Below are 27,184 nucleotides of genomic sequence, written 5' to 3' on the forward strand. Positions count from 1 at the left end.
GCTTCAGCAAAAGCCTGTCTACGATGCTTATCCTTATGCGGCAAGCCGATTGGTGTGCTGAGCTGTGCAGGCGCTGATTGGCCCAAAGAATTGTGAATATTCATAACAGCAGTCACAAAGGCGTGCGCCGGGTTGACAGCCAGACGTTTCGTCGCAGGTGGTCGCGGGAAGGCTGTTCCGTTTCAAGAGGCAGTACAGACCCGCGCGACTGTATCCTCAACTCCACGTTTACTTAGCGAATAAAGGCGGAGGATGAGCAGCCTCCACGAAGCCCAGGGCTGTCCCTGGACTCCCAACCTCCTCAGGGGTGTTACCCTCTCCCTCTGCCCTCGGTCCTCCTCACAAATGGGTGTTCTGCGACCGCTTCCCAACCCTTGTTGGAGAGCTTTGCCCCCACCGGTCACCTCCTAAGGGGCCACAGCCAGATCACTGCGGGCCGGGTGAGCCGAGCTTTCCTTCCGCAATAATGGGCTTCGTGAAGTGCACTCACGAGGCTCCAGAGCCATCCGCCCACTTTAAGGAATGCGACGGAATCTACTATGGTGGCAACTGTGTTAAGACATTGGAGAGGAAAGTTCTACTTTTCCCCGGACTGGTATAGTGGTCAGTTCACCCTGACACTACAGGCGTCAGCTCGGGAGAGTAAGGGAGCTGAGGAGGTCCTAGGGACTGGGACAATGAGACAGAGAGGACTGACAGATGGGCTAAGCAGCTCTTGCTGTGGTTATCAGCTCACAGCTATAGACTGTGGAAAGAGCAATGGACTTAAGGCAGACTTCACAAGGTCTGTAACCTCAAGCAAGTCACAACTGCTGAAGCCGTTCCACATTTCTAAAGGAAGTGCCCAAGGAGCACATAATAGACTTGTTCTCTCCTAAGATGCTTCTGCTGGGCCTAGCTCAGGTGTGTCATCTGTTTCCCAAACCTGAAAAGGTAGGAAACTGCCTGAATGGACCCTAATATTAAGGCAGTTGCTGAGGCTGGTATTGGGGACCCATGAAGCAGCACGTAGCTAGGTGGTTACAATCCTGCAGTACCCCTAAAGGTGGGCTGTGTCTTGCCCTGGCCTCTAGCAACTCCAAGAATTCCCTAAGGGAGAGGGGATTAAGAGTTGGGAAATAGAGAAACATAATCACACATACCCTCTACCTATGGAGGTGTGCCACCCAGAGAACCAGCTCATCCCAACTACTTTGAATGAACCTGCACCAAGATGGTATTCAGCACCACAGGAAACTGGGGAGCAGTTTGGGCCCCATGAGCTAACCAGGGGGCTTAGGGAGCCCAAGCTTGTTATAATAAAATTCACCGTAGCCAAAAAAAAAAAAAAAAAATCTAGATGGAACAGGCTGCATATCTCATAATGCTGTTCCCAGGGCAAGACCCATCTGTACTTTATTGTCCTTTGTCCTTATATTTTCCCAATTGAAGACACCCCGCCCCCCCCACACACACACCCCCCCAAGGCAGAAAACAGTTAAACCAGGAGGAGCTGAAGAAAACAGCTTTTTATTTGTTACTATAAGAACCAATTACAGAATCCAAGGTTAAAAAAATGGACAAAAAGTTCTTTATTTCTGAGAATTGGCGTACAAAAGGCAGAGGGGATAAGGGAAGGAAATAGCGAGCATGGGCTGGGGTTGATGCCAGCTTAGGGGCCTCAAAACTCCTTAGTTTCCTAAGGACACCAAACAGGAAGAGAAACCCCCAATTAGAAAAAAAAAAAAAAAAAAAGGATAGACATGGCAGTCATGGCAGTGCACACCCCCCTCCCCCAAACAGGTACCACCACCTGATGTTTACTCTTCCCCTCCCCCATCCCCTTTCACAAAGGGAGGCAAAATTTTTAAAAAATTAAAAAACCCTCCCCCTAAAACTGTCCAAGACAACTGTGGGTCCTACCCCCCAAAACAGGCTAGGTTCCCACAGTGGGCCAAGTTCCTGCAGTCTGCCTTCCATCACCAGGCATGGGGAAACATGGGAAGGGGACAAGCCTTGAAGTGGTAACACCAGAGGGCGCCCAACCCCTTCAAGGACACACACTTGCTCCCTCCCTCACTCCTCAGTCCCTTTATACTAGAAGGAAGAGAACTCGGGTGCCCTGGGCACCCACCCTCTAGCTTTCAGCCCACCTCCCTTCCCCACAGCTGCTCAATCCTCCAGGACAATGGGCTCATTGGTGCTGGCAGGATGTGAGGGTGCAGGTAGAGGAACTGGGGGCCGCACTGCAATCAGCGGTGGCTTCACCTTCAGGGGCAAGTTGGGCCTGCGGGCAGCTCGCCGCATTTCCAGGTGGGTCAGAGCCTTCCGCAGGGCCCTGGCCGGGAAAAGAGGGGAATCAAGAAGGATAAGATTCTCGAGAAGAATTCCACACTGCAATTCTCCTGGCCCTTTCTTTTCTGGCATCCCCACCCTGCACCCAGTCTCCTGGGAGCTGGTCTTGTCAGAAACCCTATTTCCCGCACCCGCCAAACTGCGTTGTCAACCTCTCAGCTGCTCCCACAGTGGGCTCCGTACCTGGTATCTTTTGTGGCCACAAACACCACAGGATTGGGGGCATCAGCTGGGTTTAGTTTCTGTCGCTTGGCGGCGGGCTGTGAGCTTGAGCGAATCCCTGAGGCCAGAGGCCTTCCATTGGCAGAAAAGGGGACTCCTACCATCTGGAAAGGGTAGGGCAACACAACGAGAGGGACTCTCTCAGGCTCCTAACAGAAATGAAAGCCCACCCAACTCAGCTTGGCTCACTCCAGTCTGTCAACTCACAGTCTCATAGGCCCGTTTCACCATAATGCCCCCCAGGCCCCGGTTCTGGGTCAGCTGGTTTCTGTTGATCGGCGTCTTGGTACCCCGAGGTGTTTTTGGTTTCAGAGGTGCCTGGGCCACTGCCAGGAAAAATGAGAAAACAAAACTTGGAGAACTTTCATACTTTCTTTTCTCTATGCAGTTTCCCCGGGCATCCCCAAAAGTAGTGATGGGGCAGGAGTCTGACAAGCAATTACCAGTACGCAGTACAGTTAACCCTTGAACAACACCGGGGGCCAGGGACATCGGCCCCTCTCACGTAGTCAAAGTTCCAAATATAGCTTTTGAATCCTCAAAAACTTAACTAGTATCTCAATAATCACACAGGAGTGTGATCTTGTCAAATCAGTACTCACACTGAAGAGCTTATGAGAAAACACTGTTAACCTACAACAGTATAATTTGTTAGACTGAACCTCTTAGGACTGAATGGGAAAGAAAAAAGCAGGGGAGAAAAGGTTTTGATAGTAAAAGGACTGAGAGCCCACAGCGCCCATCCTCCACCCGCCCCATACCCACAATCTGGTGCCCCAACCCATACCCAGATCTTTGACGATAGTTGCCAGGGGCAACCGCACCAGAGGGTGAATCTTCAGTGGAGTCTTGGAAGCCTTAGGAAGTCGAATGGAGCCTGGAGAACGAAGATGAAAGCTCTTAAAGGGGCTTCGCTATTCAGGCCTCTCCTGGGGCCAGGAGCCACGTCTAATTTCTTAACAAACCCCTGTGGCCTACTATCCCTACTGTCACTTAAACATCCAGATAAAACACCGGTCTCTGGCCAGGGCAACCCCGAACCTGCCACTAGCCCTAGCACCCCTGCCCTTACACTCTGCCTTGATGGCATTGGCATTGATAGGGGCATAGGGTCGTCGGGCGGCCCTCCTCGGCTGTAACAGGTCCCTGCACATGCGTCTGGCAAGACGGGTCAGCTTCGTGGTCTGGAGCAGGAATGTTTGCCTGTTCTTAGCCAGCAGCTTGGCCCGGTTGGCGCTGGTCGTATAGGGGGAGAGACTTTGGGCTTCAGGTCTGGACAAATGACCCCTCGAGTGTGGCTCCTGGAAGGACACAGGAAAAAGGGAAAACGCAGACGGACATTGAGGCTCCTTTCTTTCTTCCATTCTTTGCAGAGAACAATTTTTCTGACTCATCTCTCTACTGCCATCCCGACCTGCCATGCCCCTGAACCACAATCAAACTCCTCGCCCCAAACACACGCCAAACCATCACCATATACGGAGTTGGGTGTTCTGGCCTTCACCTAAAGCTCTCGTCGACACGCTCACTGCTCGCCCCCTCCTTGTCCCCATTGATCCTTACTGTTGTGCCCCGAGCAGCCCCCTCAAGCTGGGTTGGGGTCTTCAGTCCCCCATACTTCTTCCAGTAGATCCAACAGGAAGCACAGAGGCGGCACTGCATGTTGGGTGGGCCCCAGGCGTACCACTGGGCAGACTGTGTGGCTAGAGGAACGTGGAGAGGAATTGGAGGCCAGGGAAGAACAGGCCACTTGAGCTCCTCAGGTTCATGGGCCAGAGAAGGCCTCTCACCCACCCCCAGTGTCCCTGTCCCTTCCTGGAACTCACTGTGGCAGCTCTCGCAAGTCAGGCCCTTCTGGAACCCGGCCCCATTCATGCCAGGTTTTGAGCCCACGGAGATGATCTGGTTAGGATTTGGTTTGGTGCTAACAGGGGAAGGAGTGGGGAGAAAAGGAAAGAATTCAAGGAAAAGAATCCATTTCCACCTTCTCTATGATAATGTGCCCTGCCCCCTGCCCATCCCTCATCACTGAGGAAAGCACAGGTTGGGGGAAGAAAAGGAAAACACGCCAGCCTCTCCACCCAACACACTTACTAGGTGGGGATGTAGACCTGTTTCAGTTTGCTGTCTGCTTCGGCAGCTTTCAATCTCTTCTGCAGAAAGAAAGAGAAGGATCAGAGCATCTCAGCCGGGAGACGTCGGAGCCCTCTTGTCCAGCCTCCCTAGCCCAGACTGTACCTGCTGAATGTAGCGGTCTGTAGTTTTCCACATGTAATAAAACTGGACTATGCTGGCAAGTGACTTCCAGGGTAGCTAAGGAGGGCAGAGGGAAGAAGCATGAGCGAGCACCTGGCCCTAGGTCCTGGTTCTCCCGCCTGACACCTCGTCCACCTCTTCCCCTAGCCTTAGCCACTTACAAAGTCTTGGCGAATATCATTGAAATCCTTCCCGTACTTCTCCAGGGCCTCCTCAAAAAGCATGGCCTCCGAGGCAGACCACTCCTCCATCTCATCCCGACACAGCACCGGGCCCCCCTGGGGCACCAGGGTCGACATGGCCTTTGCCAGATCATAGCCGTTCCTTTGCAACGTATCCATTGCATGAAACTACAGGGGAGATGGGAAACAATGCTGATGACCTGAAACGCTCAGCACGCTCCCCTGCGGCTCTCTAAACGTACCCGCTCCCTCAGACACCCTCCTCTCCTGTCCCCAGGCTCTGCATATCCCCAGAAAGCGCAGCGTGCCCACCTACCCACCAACCTTTGCTCACCAGAGTGATATCTCGGGAGGCAGCGGCTGCACTCATGTGCAGACTTGGCTGCCGAATGGAGCTGCTACAATCCAGGGCTCTCGCAAAGGTCCCCACCGCTCTAAGAGAGGGATTGAGAAGTCAGGAGGGCAAGAGAAAAACACAAGTGGGCTGAGGGACTAAACCAGGTGAGAAAAAAGGAAAACACCCATGCCACCAAAAAAATAATGCCCATCTCTAAGAACGGGACTCAGAACTATGTCCACACCCCCCGCCCACTTCCCCATCCACCCACCCCTCACCGGGCCACCACGAGAAACTGATCAATCTGCCGGTCTGTGAGAGGGTTGTCTGGGTCCCAGACTTTCATCTCCATCTTCTGTTGGTTCCGGTTATCAGATTCCCCTGGGGAACAGGGCAACGGCATCATCAGGGAGGGGGACGGAGGAACAGTAGGTGTCTTGACATTCAAACAGCACCTTGTCCCTCCTCATCTCTTGATTGGATCCTATCAGCCACCTCGACTCTCAGACTTCTCTTCCCAGCTCTGCCCACCTGCCCTTCTCAGGTTCCTGAGGTCGTATTCTGTCAGGGTCACAGCGCAGAACCATGCAGACTGTACCATCCAACTCCAGGGCACATGACTCACAGAGACTGATGTTAGATAACCCGGAAGCCATACAGTCTCTCCTGTTGCTTACCCTCTGCCAGGCGATCTGGGATCTCAGCTTGGTACTTGCAACCAACTCGGATTTCCCCCTGATCAGCTAGAAGGGTCTTCTGCACAGGGTCAAACACCAGCGAGTAAAAAAAGCAGTCCTGGAGATGGGAAGAGAGAAGGTTAACAGGGCAGCAGTCCTCAAAGACGGGGGGCAGTGGGGTGCACCCAGAGTTCTCAAGACAGGCAGTCTGTCGACTTGCACCTCATCACAGTCTTACTTTCCTCTTGCCTTTGGGAGCAATACCCACCTCCTCCCTTTTCCCCCCGACACCTCTTTCTCACCTCCTTTTCCAGGTACTGGCTCAAGATATCTGTCTCATTCAAGAGAGTCACACTGCATTTTCCCCTACAGGAAAAGGATCAGAAGCGCCTGGGTGAGCTTGTCATTCCCTCTCCACAGCATCTCCAATACAGCACCCTCTCCTCTCCATCTTCCAGATAAGTACATGCTGGCCACAGTGACCCTGATTGCCCCATACCGTATGTGAGTGGCTGGTAAAGACTCAAACTGCCGAGAAAGGAAAAGCTCCCGGTGCTTCAGTTGATGTCGCTGCTGCTCCGATACCCCTGGCTGCTTTGATTCCTCCTCAAACTCCCCTGGGAGATTAAAGAGAAAGAAACCAAGTCAGAAACTAATCCAAAAAGAAGCCACCTTGGACACTCTGGCTTGGGGGAAACTTCCCGTCTCAGCTGTTTTTCTCACACTCCCCAGGCACCTGCCTTGCTCGCCCTTACCCAGCGGCCTTCGCACTTAGCGCTCTCCCCCATCAGAGATGCTCCCACTGTCCACCACTACTGCTCTTAGGAAAGAGCTGCTGAGAGGACGAAGAATGCCACAGAAGGGCATCCCAAACCCGATGCCAATGCCCAGACACCACTCACAGAGCGCAAATCTGCCCACACCAGACCCAGAAAGAACGTCGCACCTGTCTCTTTCTTGTTAAACCAGCCTGAGGTCCGGAAACTCAGTGAGATGAAAAAGCATCATACGAGGTTGTGTTTACCAGTTCCTCTTTTCAGATTTCAGGAGACTCTGCTCTTAACCATCACACGCCACCCTAACTACTGCTCACTTTCTACTTGGAGAATTGTTTGAGGGGCTTTCAAGGGCAGTATCTCTCAAGCCAGTGCCAACACCTTCCTCCCCCAGGAGCTGCAACATGCCCTGAAACCTTGGTGGAAAGGGTTAACCTGGCTGGGTGCCAATCAAAGTGGGAGGGGTGCAGAAGAGCCACAGGCCCAGGCTCATTGGTGCATTGTTCCCAACCTCAGGGAGAAGGGGGGTGCAGCAAGCTCCGCCCCTCGCCTGTGTGCTCCGGAAACCTTGTGCTAAGGCAAGGGGGACCACACCCCCCACACCCCTTCTGATTGGACAAGGCCAAGGTCAGCCCCTGCCAGATGGAGCTGAAAACCCCAGAGGGCCAGAGAACTTGGTAGGCCCCTTAACTCCTTCATGTCCAAAGCATCCTGGAATAAGGAAAATAATTTAGGAATGAGGAACAAGAGGAAGAGGGGAAAAAAGCCAAAGCAGGAAAAGAAAAGGACACTAAGGGAAACAGAAGGACATTTTTTTGAAAGAAGATGAAAGTATAAGGAGAAAACAGGGCAACAGGAAAAGGGAAAGACGTAAAACGGAGTGAAGGGGAAAACGGAGGAGAGAAAGAGGAAAAAGTACAAGAAAACTTTCCTCTCTTCCTGTTCCGTCTCTTCAATGTATTCGCATCACCTCATGGCTTCTAAGTACAATCTCTTCCTCTTCACCTTGACCTCCAGTCACTACCTATTGTCCCAACATACACGAAACTGTCCCCCAAGGGTCCTGCTTCTCTAAAACTCATCTTCTGTTTTGAATACTATTACCTCTTTTACACACACCATTCACCCACACTCATGCATTAAGCCAAACTCTGGCTCTCCTTATCATAGTCTCTTTCCCCTGCTTCCAACCAACGTGTAAAAACAGGCCTCCCTCCGCAGACCAAACATTTACCACCCCCAAACTCACACCCCTGCCTTGGGCATGCTACCAGGAGAAACTCCTGCAGGGACAGGCCCAGGACTCAGAACGTGGGGAAGGGGAGGAAAGGGGGGACAGAGGGTAAGGTGGGGGTACAAAGACACTCACTGGCATTACTATCAGCCAGGCTGTTGAGGCTACTAGAAATGTCCCTCCGCCGGAAAAGGCACACGACCTTTGCCTCCACATTTCCATTTGCAGTCTAAGAGGGGGGAAAAAGAGCATTGAGAATTGGTCATTTGAATGTAGAAACGCAGAAGGAAGAGACTAACAACAATAAGTTTCTATGGGATGTAGAAAAACCCAAGAAATTATGAATGAGACGTATTTAAGGACTGACTTCCAAATCTCTTTCTTTAGCCCACAAGAGAGAGAACAGTAAAGTTCCCACTAAGCTCTCGGTAGCCTTTCCTCAACACACCGAAAGAATGATAGAGTCCTCTCTCTCTGTCCCTCTCTCTTCCACCTGAAGTTAGAGACCTCAGAAGACTGAGACTACTTTGGGGAAGGGGGGTTGGGGAGACTCTGCTCCACTCACCTTGTTGAGCTCCTCAATCCGTCTAACCAGGTAAGGATTGCTGGACGAGTTCTCAAAATAGACGTAATCTGTAGGAGGGGGTGGGGAAGAACCGGGAAGATCAGACCAGGAGCTCGGAGAGCCAGAGTACCAGGGTAGGAGGAGAGAAAGGAGGCCTGGGTGGGCCCAAATGAGATCAGGGTCCAGGCAGAGAGGACGCTAAAATGGGGAAGTGGAGAGATGAAGAGAAAAGAGGGGATGCCCCCCACCCCTGACCACCTAATTCTGAAATCAGATCCTTCACTCAAAAGTGAGCCTTAAGAAACAAGAAGCAGGGGTTTCCCCCGCAGTTCCATCTCAGCGATGGGATTGTACCCCAGTCTCAGCGGAGAGAGCAATTGCTCATACTGGCGCAGGACCCCTACCTTTGCGAACCGAGGCGCACAATAACGCCTGGGGAAAGGACACCTCCCGGTGGCTCCCCTTCAAGTGGCAAAGCGGTCGCCCTAACCCTTCGCGCCCCCTGCCTGTCTGTCAGCTCCTTCGGAACCACTTTCCCAAGTCCCGCTCCCCGACCCAGGGGACCACAGATGCAGCCCCGTGAGTGCCGTCGGGGCTGCCCCCAGCTCTCCGGGAGCCTCGGCGCCCGGTCGCGTCGCGGTTCCCGCACCCTCGCTCCCCGGTTCCGGTTCCGGTCCGCGCTCGGAACCACGCCGCCGGGGGCCGAGCCTCTCAGGTCCCGGCCCCCAGGCTCTCCCGCCCCGGGCCCCGCAGCCCCTGCGCCCGGTACTCACCCCCCACCCGGTACATGTTGGCCGCCATGGCCGTTCCCGCCGCCTCCTCCGGGCGCACAAAGGGGACCTGGAGGCTCGAGGGGGCAGAGCTCAGCTCGAGGCGAAGCCCGGAGCGCGGGGCTGGCGCTTCACGGAAGTCTCGGTCGGGCCCACGCAGCCGGCACCTCCGCCGCCTCAGCCGTCGCGGTTCATCCCGGCCCGCGCTGTCGCCGCGGCTGCCACCGCCTCACACCCGGGACGCCGAGGCCGGCGCCGGTCTCCTCGGCTCCTTCCGGAACGAGTTCGGCTCCCGACGGCCCGGAGCCAGGCTCTGGAGTCCCCCACCCTCTCAAAGCCCCAGCAGACGTTGGGCTCTGTCGGCGGCGGAGACGGCTGGCCCTGCCCGCCTCGGGGTTCGCCTCCTTCCGGAACACCTTCGGCCGATCCGGAGAACAAGGCCCGGCGCTCGGCTCGGGTCGGAGAGAGAGACCCCACAGATCGGCCACTTCCGGAAGCGGTTCGGCTCCCTCCGGCCAACCGCGGCCCCGCGCTCGGTTATTTCCGCTGCAGCTCGGCCCCGCCTCCGACGCCGGGAGGAGTTGAGCTTAACTCTCTCCTTGCCCGAGCCCTGCCTCTCCGCCTACCGCCCGGGAGAGGAGCGCGCCTGTGCGCTTCGCCGGGTTATTTGCAAGCGGCTTTGCCTGACATTTGCATGAATGGTCTACGCTCCCTCACCCTTTCCGCGCTCTTTTCTTTCATCCCCACCCCCAAAGGGCCCCGAAGGCGCCCAGCCGCGCCCCACAAAAGGACTGGGAGGCGACTTTGCTTTTGGTTTATTGCCCCTCAGCAGGCAGCGGGAGTCAGGGCCCAGGCTGGGGCTGCCCGGCTCAGCCAGCGGGTCTATACAGTGTGTGCAGGGGTGCCGCTCGCCCCCTCCAGGGAAATGCGCGATCAGGAATGTCTCCAAGTTGAGAAAGGGTCGGCCACTGGTCCTGGGGTTCGGGTGGGGCAGGGCCACGCCTAGGGCTGGTGGGTCCAGTCCGGCAGCGGTCAGACGTCGAGAGAGGAGGCGGGGGACAGGGAAGGGGTTCGAGAGGGCGTAGCTGGAGCTGGCCCCGCGCCCCCGGCACCCAGCACTCGCCACTGGAAGATGCTGGCGTCCTTGCCGCCCAGCGAGATGAGGTGCGAGTCGTCGTGAGTGAACCGGACGCTGGTCACATGACTTCCGTGGCCACCGTACACGAGACTTGGTGCCTGGGTTGGAGGAAGGTCGAGTTGCGCCGACAGTGCACCCTGGGCCCCCAACCCCACCTGACCCGGGAGACCCCAGGAGGCCTCACCTTGGCGCGTGCGCACGGGTACTGGAAAAGGTGCACTTTGCAGAAGTCGTCTGCCACGGCCACCACGCGCTCGTTGTGAGAGCGGCACAGGGAATTGATGTCGGTGCCATCTGAGCCGTCCGGCCACACGCCTAGCACAGTGGCTGGCCTCAGCGCGGCCTCCTCCCTGCCTCCACCCACAGCCCAGAGCTGCACTGTTTCCCCGGCTAGGGCAGCCGCGGCCACCCACCGGCCGCGTCTCAGGCAATCCCTCCCAAGGGAGGGCTGGAGGGCTGGAGGGCTAGAGGGCCAGCGGGGCCTCCTGGACTGGATAGGCCAGTTTCTTGATGCCCACTCCTCCACATATGCCCAGCATTCCGAGCCGGGGGTGGGCTCGACCTTCCTTCCCCACTACACACACACTCAGGGTTCCGCCCTGCGCCCTTGCTCACCGTAGACATGGAAGCCCAGCACGCAGGTGTAGGTGGCCCACTCCCGGTCTCGGCTCTCATAGCGATTCCTCAGCAGCTTGCAGCCTCCAGCCACGTCCCCTGGGGAGAAGGAGCCCACCCAGCTCAGCCTTCACCTGCCCTCAGTGAGGAAGATGCCATGTGGTGATGCCATGTGGTGAAGGCCAGGATGGAAAGACTGGCTTGAGGTGGTGGCATGTGGTCTGGTCACCACAGTAGCCCACAGCCCAAGGCAAAACCCAACCCCATGTGCTTCCTGAGTTCTCCCTCAAGTTCTTAACAGCTTCTCAGCAGTTCCTCCTCTCTAGATAAGGCAATCCCTCCACAACTGCCTAAGAAACTTTTCTAAACCCGTCTTTTCTTGGTGCATTTTTCAACTCCTTCAAATCCTTGTGGGAACAAGACATGGTATAAAACTCTGTGTGTGTGTGTGTGTGTGTGCGCGTGCATGTGTGTGTTTTCAAATCACAGTTTATCCCACATGTATAATTCTGACTCCAATCCCATCTCCACCTCCCCATCTGACAGCCCCTCTGCCTGGAGCTCCCCACATATTCTCTTTCATCCCCTCCCAACCAGGAGCACACACAAATAGCAGCCACCCCAATCACCCTCTCCCCATGCTCACTCTACTGCCACTCACAGTAAAGGATCTCATAATCCCCAGAATTGGACATGATGAAGTTCCCATCCTTGGACCAGTCAAGGTGAGTGATAAAGCTGGAGTGACCCTGGGAGCAAGGGTCAAGAGACTAAAAATGGGGTCCCCATTTCCCATCCCCCAACCTCCCTTAGTGCATGGGACCCTTCGAGGAGTTTACCTGCTATGGCAATGTCCCACCCTCCACCCCAGCTTCCTCACCACACAGCGGCCAAAGCGACTGGACTTGGCACCATCACTGGAAACACTATAGATGTAGATCATGTTGTCATGGGAACCGATGGCCAGGTACAACCCATCTACAAAGAGAGTCACTCAGAGAGGGAAGGCCCAGGGATGGGTCTGGGTCCAGGGTGGGGGCGGCTCCCACCTGGGCTGTACCGGACCACTGAGAGCTGTTCATTGCCATCAGTGACATCGGACACGATCTCTCTGGTCTCTGTGTCCAAAACCAGCCACCTGGAAGGGAGGGGGGCAGAAAGCAGGTGTCCTGGGCACTGTAGGGGTTAGCCAGTTGGAGAGACTCAGAGACACTGACAGAAAGGCTATGAAGTAGACAGAGGTAGCCGCTGCATTGTTATTCTGGGACATGGGAAGAGGCTAAGGGCAGGTAAAAGCTGAGGGGCTTCTGATGCCATCTGAGAAAGGATTATGGGGCTGGCCTACAAGGGCCTTATGGAGTCTGCAAAACCTGTCACTTTCCGGTGTTAGTCTCCCCTATGCCCCTCCCGTTCCTGCCACTTCTCTATCCTAGGCGGCCACCTCTTCCACTCTAGGCTTGGAAGGGATAGTGGTTGGGGGAGGATATGATGACAGTTGTCACAGGGAAGCAAGGGAGGCCCAGGTTGCAGGGAAAAGCACTGAGGAATAGGAAGGTGCAGCTGGGGCTCCCGAGTAGGCAGTGATCACACCCCTTCTCCCTTACCCCCCCACTCCCGGCCTGCCACCACTACCAGGACCCTGTCCCGTATCTCCTGCTTTCCCCTCCCAGGCATCCTGGCTCCTTCTTACCTCCCCGTGTTCAGTCCTACGGCCACGACTGCCCCACTGGGGTGGAAGTCCGCACAGAGACCAGTCTCCTAGGAGGGAAGAGAAGGTGATTCCAAGAAGATGCCTTTCTAGTGAGGGAAACAAGACAGACACCTTGTCATCTTGGTAAAGTCAAAGTCTCCTCATCCCAAGGAAGAGGAGAGAGGAGGGTGGCAGTAGACCTGGGGTGGAGCCTAAACAGTGAGTGATACTCAAAATATTTTATAGCCAGAACTGAGGACTCCTGCTGGGCCAGAGATTAACCATCAGTTGCTGGATCAAGGGGAGGTCTGGGCCATTGGGGGGCGCATTAGAGGAATCAGCACAGAAGTATGAACATTTTAGTAGCCAGACCAGTACAAACTGGCTGCCTCTGGAGGGCCGAAGGAAAGGGGATGTTGGGGAAAGAGTGGTGGCCACAGGAGTCACGGTGGGTGTGGCACTGGGGAACCAGGGAGACAGAACTATACCTTGAGGTCGATGCTCCAAGCCAGCGCGTGGCCCTCTCCATCCCACAGGCAGAGCTGCCGGTCATGGCCGCAGGTGAGGAAGCGGTTCTGGAAGGGATGTGTGCACAATCCCCAGAGCTCGTCCGTGTGGCCCTATAGCAGAGCATGTGCTGTCACCTCTGCCCCTCCCCAACAGCTCTTCCCTTCCTCCTCCTCTGAGCCCTTGGCCCCCAAACCTGGATCACGGGGGAGAAGCCCTGGGTCAGATCGCCCCTCAGCAATGCATTCTTCGTGGTTCCCACCAGCAGCTCAGAGCCCGGCCCCTCAGCAATGGCTCGCACAGCCCCAAAGTGTTCAGGAATCTGCAGAGTGGTGGCAGAAAGTCAGAGGCCCACTGGCCAGTCCTCTTCCCCCTCCCCCACTTGACCACAGTCAAGCCCTCACCTCAGCCTCCTGGAGGGCCACCAACCCAGGCCCCCACTGCACCAGCCGGCGGTCGCGCCCACCGCCACTCAGCACGGTCCCATCCCGCCGGAGACACAGGGCGAAAATGGAACCTTCATGAGCATGGGCCTGGGCCACAATCCCATAGGTCTCTGTTGGCAAAGTCCTGGGTAAGTCAGGGTCTTGGGGTGCAGGGAAGTGGGGAACAGGAGCAGTCCAGGCCGTCGCAATAGAGTAATAACTCCCAGCATCTGAGTCCCTACTGAATACCATCTCTGATCCTTGGCTATTATTTTCCCCAGTTTACAGACTGGACAACCGAGGCTCAGAGAAGCGAAGTAACTTCCTAAAGGCCAGACAACTAGTGGCAACACTAGAATTTGAACCCAGGATCTGGCAGACTCCAAAGCCCCAGCCCTTTACCCTTGGCCACGCTGCCCCCTACCCTTCTAGACTGGCCCACAGAGAACTATCGATTCTCACAGTGAAAAAATGGGCAATCCACTTCTCCGTTCCCCTAGACCCTCTGGGGTACCAGACTTCCCAGATGCCACCCCAGGCACATACCTTTGGCCCCACCCCTGCCTGGGGTCTTGGAATCTGAGAGGCTCCGCCCCCAGGTGAGAATGTTCCCCTCTGAGTCCCCAGTGAGAATGTCTCCATCCGGGAGGAACACAAAGCAAGGGATAAACTTGGGTTTCTTGTATTTCTAGGGGAGAGGAAAGCAGCAGCGGTCAAAGGAAAAGACAAAGACTAAAAGTCACAGGACAGTGGGAGTTGGGTAGCACTAGGGTCTACAGTCCTCAGACCGATACTTCCATGTCCACTCTGCCCGCCCCCACCACCCTGCATGCATCCACACCTCACCCCAAAGACACCCTGTTTTCGGGTGAGGGTCCCATTCCCAGGAACCCCTGCTCCACCACTCCAGTTCCAGAAGTGGACGTGGGATTTCCCGCTGGTGACAATGCAGCTGCTGTCACGAGGACTGAAGCCAACAGCCAGGACTGAGTCATTTGTGCTCTGAGAAGAAGATACTAGATTCAGTCACCCCGAGCCCTGGACACCTTCACTGGACTTGGCTTCATTTGCCTCTGGACGGCTGGTCTGCAGAAGTCCAGCCACCCCAGGGCAGCCTTCCTTCCGGACGCTAGTCCCCTAAGAGCACGACTCCCAGTCACTCCCGATTAGTCACCCATACGCCTGTGAGGTCAGAACTTCCGTAGTCTCCCCTTCACAGCCTCCGAGAGGCTGGAGGCTGGCCCCAGGTAACCCAGCCAGAGAGGAGGTAAATGTACAGCTAAGTCTGGACCCTCCGCACCCCACCACTCCCGCCTCCCCATCCGCGGTGCGCTGCAGGCCACCTGAACTCACCTTGATCTCAGCCAGCTTCGCGCCCCGGTTGCAGTCCCACACTGACAGCATGTGCTCATTAGAATCATCCACCACACAAAGAAAAGCGCCCTGGTCCTGAGGACGGGGACACATCGGAAGGGCTGAGTGAGGCCTAGAGGTCGGGTCATTAGGCACGGAGTAGGATGGCCCAAGAAGTGGACACATGTCCCTTTCTCAGGCGAACTGGCTGGGCGGGGCTCGGGAAGGCCAGAACTTCTGAGGCTTTCTAGTGAAGTACAAGAACAGGGTCCCCGGACAATGAAGATGGGGGTCAAGAGGCTTTGGGGTCAGCTCACCGCAACTGAAAAGGCCAGGGCCCCCACACCCCGCTCGAAAGCCCCCAGTCCAATCTCCTGCAGCTTCAGCAGCGTCTCGGAGTCCCAGACGTGAACCACAGGCTGCAGGGGCTGAAGTGGGAGAAGGGGTCAGGGATGAGAAAGAAAGCTGGGCTGGCATTGCATCCCGTCTACCTGAGTTTGATTTTGGCCTCACCTTTCCATCCTTATCCACTCCAGCCGTCTGTCCTGAGGCCACACGCACACCGTCAGGGTGAACGGCCAGGCTAAGTGGAGGAGAAGACACTCTAGGGAAGGGGGTCAGTCTCTCAAGACCACCCAGGACGCCTTCTCTGTGCTGGCAGAGCACCAAGGCAACTCCCTTCTGCTCCTCCACGCCCGCCCAGGCCCTCTTCCTGCCAAGCCCACCATCCCCAATGCCTAGAGCTGCCCACTCCCAGGCCCCAGGACCCTCACCATCGAACGCAGTCCGTGTGCCCCCGGTAATGTCTCTGGCCGCCACCTCCAGGACCCCCTGGGCCTCCCCCGGGCCGGTACAGCACCACCACACAGGCAATAAAGTAGACCACCTCCCCAGAACGCAGCACGAACAGATTAGAGCGGGAGTCACGCCCCCTGTACCCATAACTGGAGTGGGGATCACGGTCAAGGAAAGGGTCAGATCAAGGGCAGGATGAGGAAAAGGGGAGAAGGACAGAGCTTCTGGCTGGCAGTGCCATTGGCAGAGAACGGGAGGGGAGGATTCACAGAGGTCTCCTTGGCCCCGCAGACCTGGGAGCAAAACGGGGGAGGGGGGTCCCAAGATGGGGAGGATGGTTCTCATGAGCCCGGAGGGGGCAGGATACACCCAGTCAAGGCTGAGGGTCTCCGGGGGTGGGCCGCTGGGCAGCTCCTCAAGGCTGCGGATGCCAGATGGGATGTACATGGTAATTGGGCGGCCACGAAGGAACATCTTCACTGAGATGCCTTCTACAGAGAAAAGGCAGGGTGTCAACCATCACCCTGAAGCCTCCCTCCAGGAAAGCCAGAGCAACACTCTACCCACCATTCCTCACAGGTACCCCGAAGTAGTTCCTGGGGCTATAGCCCAGACCTTAACTCTGTCATCTAAATTCCTCCAGATGCTTCTGTACTTACCCAGATTGTAATTACTCCTCCGAGATCCAGGACCCCCAGGGCTGGAGAGGGGGTCTTTCCCCCAACGGCTGTTGGGAAGAGAAAAAAGCATAGGGATTGGGGTCAGGTCCCAAGATCTACATGGGGAGGGGCAGGACACAAGAAAGGAGGTTACTCAGAAGACCCCAGGACTTCTGCGGGCTTTAGCTTGCATTCTGGGCATTTAGCTCCATTCAAGAAATGAGAAGATTGAGGCTAAAGGGGCTGAGCGCAAGGCACAAGGCCATAAAGCTTGTAAAAGGCAGGGCAGGGTGACAGGGAGGAGCCCCTTCCGCCAGACCGCCAGGTCTCTGGCTATTGACCTTTTCATTTCCCCATCTATAAAATGGGACCAAAGTGAATCCAGAAAGTACACCCGCCCTTACCATTCAGAGCTGGGAGGTCCACAAGAAAGTCTTATCTCTCAAGAGAAAAGTGACAAAAGAATTCCCGAGATCACTGTCATTAGATAATAATAATGCGATAATCTCTCTCCAGAGAATAAACACTCAGGTGTCCTGGGACCTACGCACACTCTGACACAACCTGCTCAGACACCAGGGTTTCCCCTTGCTCCCTAGAAGTAAAGCCTGGTCGATGGGTGGGGTGGCGGGCCGAAGCTCTGAGGACAGTCGCCCATGAACATCATGGGAGCTTTTGGAAAAGCCTCTTGGAATCCTGGGAGGTATGCCGTGATACGGTGGAAAGGGCAGAGGAACTGGAGTCAGGAAGAGTTCGGTTCAAATCCTGGCTCTGGCTGTGTGACCCCAGGCAAATGACTTACCCTCTCTGAGCCTGCTTCCTCACCTGGACAATGAACAGCATGAGACCACCTACCCCCCAAGGATGTCGTGGGGACTGAATGAGATGGAGGAGGTCGAGGGTTTGGCACAGTGCCGGGTACACAGCAGGCGCCCCAGGAGAGCTTGTTCCTTTCTTCCTGTTGGGCGATGAGGTCCCCCCACCCCGCCCAGGGAAGCGAGTGAGGGATGAGGAAAGTCAAGAGCCTGAGCCTGGGCTGGGGCGGGTTGGGGGAGCCTCGCCCACCTCTCTGTGCTCCCTGACCGCAACAACAGGTTGGCCGAGGAAGCCGCCTTCCGGGAGAGTTTCTGCCGAGGCCGCTCTGAGGGGGATGAGGAGGAGGAGGAATTTCTCCGTGCCCTGACAGGAGCACAGTGAGCAGGTGAAGGTCATTCCCTCTAATCATGCTCCCTGGTCCTCCCTCTCCTCCCGGCCTCTGCCACAGGACACTCACGAGTCAGCACGCTGTAGGGGCTGCACAAGCCTGAGGATCCCTGGGGAGCCAGTGCCCCCAGGAGAGCCAGTGCCACTGCTGCTGCTGCCCCCTCCTTCAGACTGGGTCCCACTAGGCTCTTCACTGCCCCCCTGAGGGGCTGGGGGCCCATTGCTGAGGCCAGGGGGTCCAGGAGACATCTCCATCTCCACCTCTGTCTCTGTCTGGGTGCCTCGACTCACCAAGGAGGGGCTGCATGTTGGTGGCAGTCCTGGGGGTGCTGCAGGGCTGCTGGGAAGACAGTGAATCAACCTGATGCCCTTAGAGGCCTCTAGAAGAAGGAAGAGGGTGTGACAACATGCATACCTGTCCCTTGTAGGAGCTGGACTGCCAGAGTCATGCAGGGAGGTGGGGAGTGCCTGCAGCCGCAACAGGCGCAGGGCTTCCGCCAGGGCGGCCTTTACCAGCTCCATCTCCTTCTCCTGCACCTGAAGCCGCTGGCTCAGGGACTGCAGGGCCTCCTGAGCAGGGCCCTCGCCTGGGAAAGGGGCAAGAAGCACTCAGAAGGTACCATCACCTGGGGAAGGGGTCGAGAGGATTCTGTCTCTTCGTGACTTCGCATCCATCCAGTAGGACGGCCCCCTTCAAGCAGCCCCAGGCTTGGAGGTTCGCCCAGACGGGAGGAGACGGGTGGTAGAGGATCAAGGGCCTCCTTCTGGCAGGGCAGGCGAGGAAGCTGGCAAAGCTCCCTTCCTGCTGCCCTACCAGCCTCCGCAGACACAGGGCGTACCGCGGAGTACCAGGGGGGAAAATATGGAGTCCTGCCCAGGAACGTGGGAACCACAGCAGGAGGCGCAGGGCTGGTGAGGGAGACAGGGCCCACCCGGGAGCAAGCTCAGGTCTCCAGGAAAGGCACAGAAACTGAGAAAGCGTCACCAAGGGAGAAGGGGGGAACACAAGAGTATAGTCATTCTGAGGACTTAGAAGACCAGAAAAAGAAATCTAGAATGACAGGAGAGGACATCGGTGGAGACAGAGTCATAGTGAAGGTCCCAGGGTAACGGTGGGGGCCAGAAGTAAAAAGACGCGAAATACCAGCAGAAGAGGCCCAGAGTAATATAGGGGGGCGGGGAAACATTGGGGGTAGCATGACGTTGGGAAGTCCGAAATGACAGCAGGAGGACCCGAGTAACTAGGGAGAGCGACCTGAGGAACAGTGGAGGATGCTCAGAGCTCCTGGGGCCAAGAAGCACGCGGAGACGCCACCAGACCGCCGTCGGGCACCGGCAGCGCCTGAGCGCCCAGCCCAGCGCTCCGGGAAGGGCATGCCGCCCGCCCCGCCCCGTACTCACCGGGCCCCCCGGCCCCGTCCATCCGGCCCCCAGGCTTGCTCCCAGCGGCGGCGACGTTGGAGGCGTCTAAGCCGCCGGGGCCATGGCCAGGGAGAGGGGAAGGGGAAGCACCCCGGGGCGCGCACGCAAGGGTGCCGCGCCGCCCCCCGGGGGCGCTGTCGGGCTCGGGGAAAGGGCCTGGAGGGGGCGCTGTTGCGTGGGGGACGCAGGCTCCGGGGCCCGCCGGGGCCGTAGGGTCTCCCGGGGCCGCTCTCGGCTCCCGGGGGTGGGGTGGCGGGGCCGTCCCGGGCCCCAGCGCCGCAGCACAAACAGGCGCCGGACGCGGAGCCGCCAGGAAGCGCGGGAGGGGGGGGCGGGACAAGGGGGGGGCCGGGCAGCCTGGTAACCCCTCCCTGTCCGGGCCTCGCGGCTCAGCACCGGGCGGGGCCAACCCTCTGACCCCCTGGGCCCCGCTGGGCGTCCGCCCTCCCGGCCCTTCCGGGATCCCCGCCCCCGTATTCCCTGGAGACCCGGGAGGGGCGCACGGGCCCTGAGGTCTCCGCCCTCTGGCCCCTAGCCCCTTGAGGCAGAGCCGACCAGCCCCTCCCCTATTCCGGGCGGGGCCAGGGGGCAGGGCTTTTCCTAAGGGGCAAAGCCGAGGCATCCCGAATTGGGGCGGGCAGAGGACAGAGCGCTGGGTTATTTAGGCTGGGGGGTGGGAGGATTCCCAGGGTATTGGGGTCAGGGTGGCATTAGCCCAGCTCAAGCCGGGCTGGGCTGACTCAGCGTCCTGCCCCGGTCAACCCGTCCCTGACAGCTCTGCTCTCCCCTGGGCAGAGATGGGAGATGGCGCCCGTGCTGCCCCTGGCGCTGCCCCTCCAGCCCCGCATCCGTCTGGCTCAGGGGCTCTGGCTCCTCTCCTGGGTACTGTCGCTGACCGGTGGTATCACCCTCTTCTGTAGTGGGCACCTCCTGGTCCAGCTGTGGCACCTTGGCACCTTCTTGGCTCCCTCCTGCCCATTCATCGCCCTGCCCCAGGTTGCCCTGGCAGCTGGAGCGGTGGCTCTGGGTACAGGACTGGCGGGTGCAGGAGCCAGCAGAGCCAGTCTGGATGCAGCTCAATACCCTCCGTGGCGAAGGGTCCTGGGCCCCCTGCTGATGGCTGGCACGGCAGGGGGCGGAGGGCTCCTGGTCCTTGCCCTGGGGCTAGCCCTGGCTTTACCTGGGAGTCTGAACTCTGGGCTGGAGGAGGGCCTGGGGTCTGCTATGGCTCACTACAAGGACACAGAGGTGCCGGGACACTGTCATGCCAAACGGCTGTTGGATGAGCTGCAGCTGAGGCACCACTGCTGCGGTCGCCATGGGTACAAGGATTGGTTTGGGATCCAGTGGGTGAGCAGCCGTTACCTGGATCCCAATGACCAGGACGTGGTTGAGTAAGTGACTTTATTCTCTTCTCCTCCTACTCCTTCTCCTCCCCTTCCTCCTTCTCCCTTGGAACCCCACCTCACCCAGACAGGCAATAAGTAGAGCATAGTGATTGAATGGGTTACAGCTCTGCCATTTATTAGCTAAGTGTCCAGGGCATGTTACCAAACTGCTCTGGGCCCATTTCCTCATCTGTAGAATGGAGATAATAGCACCTCTCTTGTAGAGTTGCTGTGAAAACAAGTGAAATCTGCATGCCTGGCACATAGTAAAGCAGTTGGTAAATGTCCTACTCTCTGGTAAATGTCATACTCTCATTTTTCCCTTCTCAACGCCAGTGCCCTGCAGCTTCTCCCCCAGGCATCTATCTACAGACACCCTAACGCCCCTGCCCCTATCTTTGCAGCCGGATCCAGAGCAATGTGGAAGGCCTATATCTGATTGATGGGGTCCCTTTCTCCTGCTGCAACCCGCACTCACCCAGGCCTTGCCTGCAGAACCGGCTCTCAGACCCCCACGCCCACCCCCTCTTCAATCCTCGTCAGCCCAACCTAAACCTCTGGGCCCAAGGATGCCACGGGGTGCTGCTGGGACACCTGCAGGGGTTGGCAAGCACACTGGGCAGCATACTGGCGGTCACCTTCCTACTGCAGGTGAGTCAGCAAAGCATCTGAGGCCTCCCTCCATCTGGGTCTCCTCACTGTCTCCAATCCTGGGGCTCCTGGAACCTCACTGACCTCTTTCCCCTTGCTTTCCCCACAGACTCTGGTGCTTCTGGGCCTGCGGTACCTGCAAACGGCACTGGAGGGGCTCGGAGGAGTCATCGATGGGGAGGGAGAGACCCAGGGCTATCTCTTCCCTGGTGGGCTGAGAGACATGCTGAACACAGCATGGCTGCAGGGAGGGGTTGCCCCCAGGCCAGCACCTGAGGAGGCCCCTCCAGAAGAGGAACCTCCTAAGGAGGATCTACCTGAGGCCTAGTGGCCTAGAGCTTGGTGCAGGGGAAGGAGGAGTCCCTAGGATTAGAGGGGTTAGGATAGTCAGCGAGCTGGACTGGGTAGGAGAAAAAAACCAAGGTTCCTAGGACCTAGCCCCTGTGGCCAGAACCGCTGGAGGACGAAAGAAGCAGGGTGATGGGAAAGTGACATTGGAAGGACTGGAGACTGCTTCTGGTGCAGACTCAATAAAGTTTTTGGGCTGAAGCCACCGACCTGTCTCTTTAAGAGGGTGGGGGTCCTGAGAGAACCGATTTCTGAGAGAAAAGCTAGGACTCCAAGGTTTTGAGCCTGGTAAGGATTAGAATGCAAGAACCAGAATTGGAAATGAAGGAAACCAGAGTTCCCATAAGGTTGAGATTTTTTATTCTGGAGGTAGGAGTGGGGGCGGGGAAGGGGGGGTCAGCATGCTTAGGTGGGGAGGGTCCAGCCCAGCTCCTCCAGCCCCCCAGTGCATGCGCCAATAAGTTACCCAGTTACTCTGCCGCCCTCCCTCCTGAGTCTGTCTGTCCTTTTGCTCCACCCCGCCCCAGACAGGGCTGACCTGGCTCAAAACAAGGGCCTCTTGTCCCCAGCTTGTGGGCAGTGCCACATGGCAGGCTGGGGGAGGGGAAAAGCCGGGCCACACCCTGGGGCTGAAGGGGCTGAAGAGGCTGAAGGGGCTGAGGGGCTGCCCCTGGCTCTGAGGGGTCAGGACTTGGAAAACCGCGTCCTGGGCAGGCAAGGCCCGGTCCCACAGGTCCGTGCCTGATGAGGTGGTAGTTGGGGTGGGGCGTCCATCACACCTCCACGGCAGGGTCTGAGCCTCGGCCCTGCCGCTGTAGCTGCTCCTCCTGCTTCATCTTCGGCTTCTCTGTCCGCGTATGCCACACCAGAACCTGTCCCGGGAGGGCTTCCGTTAGAGCCAGGCCCAGCTGTAGCCAGGCCTCTGGGGCCCTCAGTACAGACCAGATTCTCTAACTCCCTCTACACACAGAGCATTGTCTGCAAGGTGTGAAGGGCAGGGTGGTGGGAGAGGCCTCAGTAACTCTTTATCCCTTACTCTCTCTGTGCCACACGGGTGCCCAGGTCTCTGGGAGACAGAGTGGCAGGAGATCTTTCTTCGCTGGCTCCCTGCTTCCCCCTCAGCAGAGTGAGCAATGTTGCATCTGAGTTCTGCAGGGCCCCTCCTGGTTCAAACACCCATCCTGTGATCCTCCTCCCAAGGGCCTCGCCACTTCTCCTGTCCCCTGGCCACCCCAGAGTGATGTAACCCACTGCCATTGCCTTACCCGAGTGCAGTTGGCAGCCCGTGGCTCCAGGTCCTTAGGATCCACGAGGTGGCTTAGGAGACTGCTCTCCAGGTGGCCCCGAGGAGCAGTTGCATCAAACTGGGCATCGGGCTTAGCCAAAAGCAAGGGCAGGGCGACCGCAAATCCCGCCATATCCACTGGGAAGGGCCGGTTGGGCTCCCACGCCGTGTGGAAGCCCACGACCCGGCCATCCTGTACCCGAGGGCCCTCGAACCGCAGGCCGCCCACCAGCCCCACGGGCCACACTGAGACGCCACGGGTCCAGCGCATCTAACAGAGGCCAGGAGACAAGAAACAGGCAAGGCGTGGCCCAGTGGAAAGGGAGAAGCAGGAAGGACCACTTGAGGTCACTCTATCCCACTGCTCCCCCTCCTCACCCAACAGCCTAGAGCATACTGGTTGGTAACCAAGGCAACAGAGGAAGCTGGCCCCACCCGGCCTCTTTCCCAGCCCTATCCCAGTGCTCACCTCCTCAAAGAGTTCCCGGCTGTAGGTGTTGTCATCATCAGCAAAGTACACGACTCCCCGGGTCCCTGGTGGGGGTGGGTCCTTCTGTCCCCCCACGGCACCCCCTCCACTCCGGAGCCAGTCCAGGGCCCTGTTCCGTTGCTCTACACCACGGGGCCGAACCCAGCCTGGTTCTCCCTCCCGAAGCCGCTGGGCCTTGGGGGTGAGGGCCGCCAGGTGTGTAAAGAGGAGGCCAGAGGCAGCCAGCAGCCCCGAGACCAACGGGGTGGGGCCCTCAGCATCCTCCACCAGCAGCCAATGCAGCCGGGGCACCAGGCTCAGGGTCTGGGACAGCCGCACCAGCTCTGCCTTCTGCACCAGCCTGCAGGGATGGGGAAGATGCAGCAGGAAGGAAAGGGGTAGGCACCATCTGCCCACTCCAGCCAACAGACACAGCTTCTTCTGCACCACGTTTTGCATCTCCCATGGCTTTTCCTCAACCAGTACCCCAATGCTCTTTCTCCTTGTTAACTTCACGCTGACACTCACCTGCCCTGTTCTTCCAGTACATATCTGTCACCCACCTTAACCCCAGGGTTATGGGAGACTATAAGTGAAGGGCATAGACTTTGGAATCAGACAGCTCTGAGTTTGAATGCCAGGTTTGTAACTTACTAGGTGAGACATCTAGCGAAAATGACTCACTCTCCCCAAGCCTCCGTTTCCTTGGCTATAAAATAGGAATAAGAGTACTCTACAACAATGTTGTTTTAAAGACTGAGTAAGATAATGACTTTCTAAAACACCAGAGGACCAGGTTCTCTTCCTTCCGTGTTTGGGTTTCCAGGGAGAGGAATTCAGAGGAGCCCCTTGACTCCTTCCTCTCTGGGGGAGGAAGATTTATCTGAGTTTAGACAAAGAACTGGGAGGGGGTGGCTCAGTCTCTTCTAGGCTTCTCTATCCCTCAGCTTGGCCTGCCTGCCACAGGCTGGGCACTATGTGTGGAGGGAGAAAGTCTAGAGCTGCCTGTGCCTATGGCTCGGCCATCTGATTCCAAGGAGCTATTGTTAGCAGGCCTTTTGGCTGCAGATCCAAAACCCCATCCTCAGTTGGTTTGTATCAGTAATAAGGCTACATTTTCTTTAAAAAAATTTTTTAAAAAAGTAAAGCACAGTTCCTCCTAAGAGTAAACACACTATAAATTACAGCTAGTGTAACTATTTCTAGACTCTGGAATGACTACAGGGCCAAGCCCTTTCTACTTCAACTGAGTCAGGGGTTCTCGAACTTTCTCACGGAAGAATACCTAAGGAGAGAGTAAACTCATTGGCAAGCTCCAAATTTCTTTGAAACTTTATTTTTCTATCTTAAAGTTTCTCAGGAATTTTGCATTCTACTTCACAGTACACCCATCTGTTTTACTAGAAAATAACCATTTCCCCACAAATCTTTGAGTAAAGATGTGGTTCATTTATCCTGTTCTAGTTTGAGGAACACCCCCTTGCCCAGTGCCTCCCCCAGACTTCTCCTCATCAACCCCAACCTCTTGGTCCATGCAGGCTTCTTGGGTGCACCAGAGCCCGTACCTGGCGTAGGTGGGGGTAACAACATAGATAGTAGGCAGGGCTTCAGGCTCGGGGGGCTGGGCAGGGGCGGGGGGTGGGCGATGGAGATCAGCTTGCAGCTCAGAAATCCTCAGGTCCTTCTGCCGGAGCTGCTCTGCTGCTGCCCGCAGGGAAGGGAGGCAGTCACACGGCTGGCCTGGTCCCAGGAAGCAGGGATGGGGGCAGAGAACCACAGCACGTTCAGCATCCCAAAGGGCCCTAATCTTCTCGTTCAACTTAGCCAGTGCAGGAACCTCTTTACAACTTCTCTAACAGCCTTTTCCACACCACCGGTGGTGGGGCGCTCACTGCCTCAATTAGCAGCCCCCCTCCAACTTTTAACAAATTCCATCTGTTATGATTTTCATTTGGATAGTGAGCTGATTATCTGCCTCCATCCTTTCTACCCGCTGGTCCTAATTTTGCCTTCAGGAGCCATAAAGAACAAGTCGAGCTCCTAAAAAAGGACAGTCTTTCAAATACCTGAGGATCACGCAGTGGCCCTGTCTCGAAATCCCTGCATAGAGGCAGGGTTCAATCTGTTCCCTTGGCTGTGTGACCAAAGACTCATTAAATTCATCGATTCCATTATTGGATAAATATTTATTGAATGCTCCTCCTGGGAGGACTGCCTTAGGTGCTGGGGATGCATCAGGGAACAAAGCAGATATGGTCCCTGCCCTCATGGAGCTTTCACTTTATGGAGGAGGCAGACACTAAGTAAAGAAAGCAAAGAAACAATATTACAAATTGTGATAAGGGCCATGAAGGAAGCAAACAGAATAGAGAATAAAAGAGAATCCAGAAAAAGAGGAGTTGCTCTAGCTAAGGTGGTCAGGGAAGGCCTCTCCGAGGCGGTGACATCTCGGCTGAGACCTGAAGGATGAGAAGAGGCAGCCAGGAAAGCTGGGAGAAAAGCAAAGCAGGCAGAGGGAATAGGTTAAGAGCTTGAGAGGGCAGTGAGCGTGCAGTTTTCTAGACACTTGTCATGAAGCCAGTGCGGCCGGCGCAGAGCGAGCGAGAGGGCTAGGAAAAGGGGTTGGAGAGGCAGACGGCGGCAGGAACATGCGGGGGGGCCCTGCATGCTCAGGAAAGGAGTCTGGATTTCATCCGAGGTGCGGCGGGACAAGGGGAGTGCGCCCGGCGACCGCAGAGGGCTGTCGGAGGGCCGAGCCGGATGAATGGTGTCTGCGCGTGGGCTCGTCCCCAGGGCGGGATGCATCGCGGCGGGCGCCGGAGGGCTACCTCGCCGCACCCCCGCCCCGCCCCGCTCACCGAGCTGCACCAGCGCGTAGAGGAGGCCGGAGATCGACACCAGGAAGTAGGCGAGAAACACGTTCTTCAGCTTCAGCTTCATGGCCCCACCGCCGCCGCTGCCGTCAGGGCAGGGGGGGTCCGGCGGGGACGAGGGGTCCCCAACCCCCGCCCGCCAGCCTGCAGGCCCCGCCCCAGCAGCGGCCCCGCCTTTCTCACACTCCTCTCATCCAACTCGGAGGAGCTGGGGCTGTTGGCGCCCTCTGGGCCCACTTCCGGTCAGCCTGAAAGCCCCGCCCCTACGTTTATTTCCGGTCCCACCGCCTAGTTCTGGGAACCACGGGAGTGGGTTACGTCATATCCGGCCTTCAAGCGCGCGGTGCTCTGCAGTCGGATGCTCAGTGTGGGCACATGGCATCAAGTTTGAGACCTTCGCCTTGAACTGCAGTATTTCTCCTTGCGCCCAGATTTTTCTCTTCGTATTCATTCATTCAGATTGTAGTCACAGCACCCAGTAACTCAATAAATACTTGTTATATGAATGAAATCTAAGGCCTATCGTGTGCCAGGCCTGTGCTCTAGGTCCGTCTCATATAATCCTATGAGTTAGATGGTATAGTCCCCATTTTATAAATAAGGTTAACGAGAGTTTTGGAATTGCCATTGTGCAATTTTCTGCGTCCCTCCTAGATACCTGAACTACAGGTTCTGTATTGTTTCCTGACTCGCATTTCTCAGGTGACAATGCGTTCTGGGGTGGGGTGCCAAGGCAGTGGGCTATCTCCCAGGGAACTGACTGAAAATACTTCCCGAGCTGAGGAATTCCATGAACACAGCCCCTTAACTCCTGAGGGGAAGCAGAATTTTGCCACCCCAAAATATGCCTCTTGGGGATATTTTAAGCTGGTTGTTTTTAAGAAATGACTCAAGAAGAGCCTTTTACTTTCCCTTATCTGCTTAAAGGAAAGGAATGCTCACCTTAGCATCATAAGAACTAAGTGGCAAGCAGGGAGAAATCTATTAACAAAATTACCCTGTGTCCCATT

General features: G+C 56.8%; 4 protein-coding genes across 9 annotated transcripts; 1 reads left to right on the plus strand and 3 right to left on the minus strand.

Moving 5' to 3' along the window:
* Positions 1-1,491: 1,491 nt before the first annotated feature.
* On the minus strand, positions 1,492-9,867 carry MTA2 (metastasis associated 1 family member 2). 2 transcript variants are annotated; one of them, XM_011368630.2, is made up of 18 exons: positions 9,357-9,867; positions 8,584-8,651; positions 8,154-8,247; positions 6,508-6,625; positions 6,311-6,374; positions 6,009-6,126; positions 5,610-5,712; positions 5,329-5,428; positions 4,974-5,162; positions 4,795-4,869; positions 4,651-4,709; positions 4,383-4,480; positions 4,120-4,259; positions 3,629-3,857; positions 3,344-3,433; positions 2,764-2,882; positions 2,518-2,660; positions 1,492-2,317 (listed from the first exon to the last, which is right to left on the minus strand). In XM_011368630.2, exons 1-18 carry the CDS (start codon positions 9,382-9,384, stop codon positions 2,152-2,154), a joined length of 2,001 nt encoding a protein of 666 aa, XP_011366932.1. In that variant the 5' UTR covers positions 9,385-9,867; the 3' UTR covers positions 1,492-2,151. The 2 variants fall into 2 exon arrangements, with proteins under 2 accessions (XP_011366932.1, XP_023391451.1); XM_023535683.1 differs by lacking the exon at positions 9,357-9,867 and adding an exon at positions 8,988-9,249.
* A 284-nt stretch (positions 9,868-10,151) lies between these two features.
* Positions 10,152-19,463, minus strand: EML3 (echinoderm microtubule associated protein like 3). Of its 5 annotated transcripts, none has more exons than XM_011368634.1 (22): positions 19,140-19,463; positions 18,154-18,325; positions 17,809-18,075; positions 17,601-17,714; positions 16,536-16,603; positions 16,244-16,367; positions 15,855-16,025; positions 15,595-15,664; positions 15,399-15,509; positions 15,082-15,177; positions 14,575-14,730; positions 14,275-14,416; positions 13,708-13,859; positions 13,500-13,625; positions 13,285-13,416; positions 12,797-12,864; positions 12,156-12,244; positions 11,987-12,084; positions 11,768-11,855; positions 11,107-11,205; positions 10,676-10,806; positions 10,152-10,589 (listed from the first exon to the last, which is right to left on the minus strand). In XM_011368634.1, exons 1-22 carry the CDS (start codon positions 19,159-19,161, stop codon positions 10,386-10,388), a joined length of 2,700 nt encoding a protein of 899 aa, XP_011366936.1. In that variant the 5' UTR covers positions 19,162-19,463; the 3' UTR covers positions 10,152-10,385. The 5 variants fall into 5 exon arrangements, with proteins under 5 accessions (XP_011366936.1, XP_011366934.1, XP_023391448.1 ...); XM_011368632.2 differs by having other exon boundaries at positions 17,809-18,078; positions 19,140-19,437; XM_023535680.1 differs by lacking the exon at positions 19,140-19,463 and adding an exon at positions 17,391-17,493.
* Positions 19,464-19,547: 84 nt separating this feature from the next.
* Positions 19,548-21,748, plus strand: ROM1 (retinal outer segment membrane protein 1). The gene is made up of 3 exons (XM_011368631.2): positions 19,548-20,554; positions 20,953-21,199; positions 21,309-21,748. Exons 1-3 carry the CDS (start codon positions 19,965-19,967, stop codon positions 21,525-21,527), a joined length of 1,056 nt encoding a protein of 351 aa, XP_011366933.1. The 5' UTR covers positions 19,548-19,964; the 3' UTR covers positions 21,528-21,748.
* A 142-nt stretch (positions 21,749-21,890) lies between these two features.
* On the minus strand, positions 21,891-26,403 carry B3GAT3 (beta-1,3-glucuronyltransferase 3). Its single transcript, XM_011368637.2, has 5 exons — positions 26,160-26,403; positions 24,867-25,041; positions 23,302-23,662; positions 22,813-23,103; positions 21,891-22,419 (listed from the first exon to the last, which is right to left on the minus strand). The coding sequence occupies exons 1-5, from the start codon at positions 26,239-26,241 to the stop codon at positions 22,321-22,323; spliced, it is 1,008 nt and encodes a 335-aa protein (XP_011366939.1). The 5' UTR covers positions 26,242-26,403; the 3' UTR covers positions 21,891-22,320.
* Positions 26,404-27,184: the final 781 nt, after the last annotated feature.

The sequence above is a fragment of the Pteropus vampyrus genome, unplaced genomic scaffold, assembly GCF_000151845.1.
Source record: "Pteropus vampyrus isolate Shadow unplaced genomic scaffold, Pvam_2.0 Scaffold144, whole genome shotgun sequence".
In the NCBI taxonomy this organism is placed as follows: domain Eukaryota; kingdom Metazoa; phylum Chordata; class Mammalia; order Chiroptera; family Pteropodidae; genus Pteropus; species Pteropus vampyrus.

Coding starts and splice junctions, on each gene's coding strand:
- MTA2 (XM_011368630.2), bottom strand. CDS start 9,384: ATGGCGGCCAACATGTACCGGGTGGGGG. Junction 4,481..4,650: donor CAGGTCTACATCCCCACCTA/GTAAGTGTGTTG, acceptor TTCCCCTGTTAG/CACCAAACCAAATCCTAACC. Junction 2,661..2,763: donor TGAAACGGGCCTATGAGACT/GTGAGTTGACAG, acceptor TACCCTTTCCAG/ATGGTAGGAGTCCCCTTTTC.
- EML3 (XM_011368632.2), bottom strand. CDS start 19,161: ATGGACGGGGCCGGGGGGCCCG. Junction 15,178..15,398: donor CCCTGGCCTTTTCAGTTGCG/GTGAGCTGACCC, acceptor CCCCGTCCTCAG/GACCAGGGCGCTTTTCTTTG. Junction 14,731..15,081: donor CGAAGCTGGCTGAGATCAAG/GTGAGTTCAGGT, acceptor TCTTCTTCTCAG/AGCACAAATGACTCAGTCCT.
- ROM1 (XM_011368631.2), top strand. CDS start 19,965: ATGGCGCCCGTGCTGCCCCTGGCGCTGCCCCTCCAGCCCCGCATCCGT. Junction 20,555..20,952: donor AATGACCAGGACGTGGTTGA/GTAAGTGACTTT, acceptor CTATCTTTGCAG/CCGGATCCAGAGCAATGTGG. Junction 21,200..21,308: donor CGGTCACCTTCCTACTGCAG/GTGAGTCAGCAA, acceptor CTTTCCCCACAG/ACTCTGGTGCTTCTGGGCCT.
- B3GAT3 (XM_011368637.2), bottom strand. CDS start 26,241: ATGAAGCTGAAGCTGAAGAACGTGTTTCTCGCCTACTTCCTGGTGTCG. Junction 23,104..23,301: donor GCCGGGAACTCTTTGAGGAG/GTGAGCACTGGG, acceptor GGCCTCTGTTAG/ATGCGCTGGACCCGTGGCGT. Junction 22,420..22,812: donor GGGCTGCCAACTGCACTCGG/GTAAGGCAATGG, acceptor CTCCCGGGACAG/GTTCTGGTGTGGCATACGCG.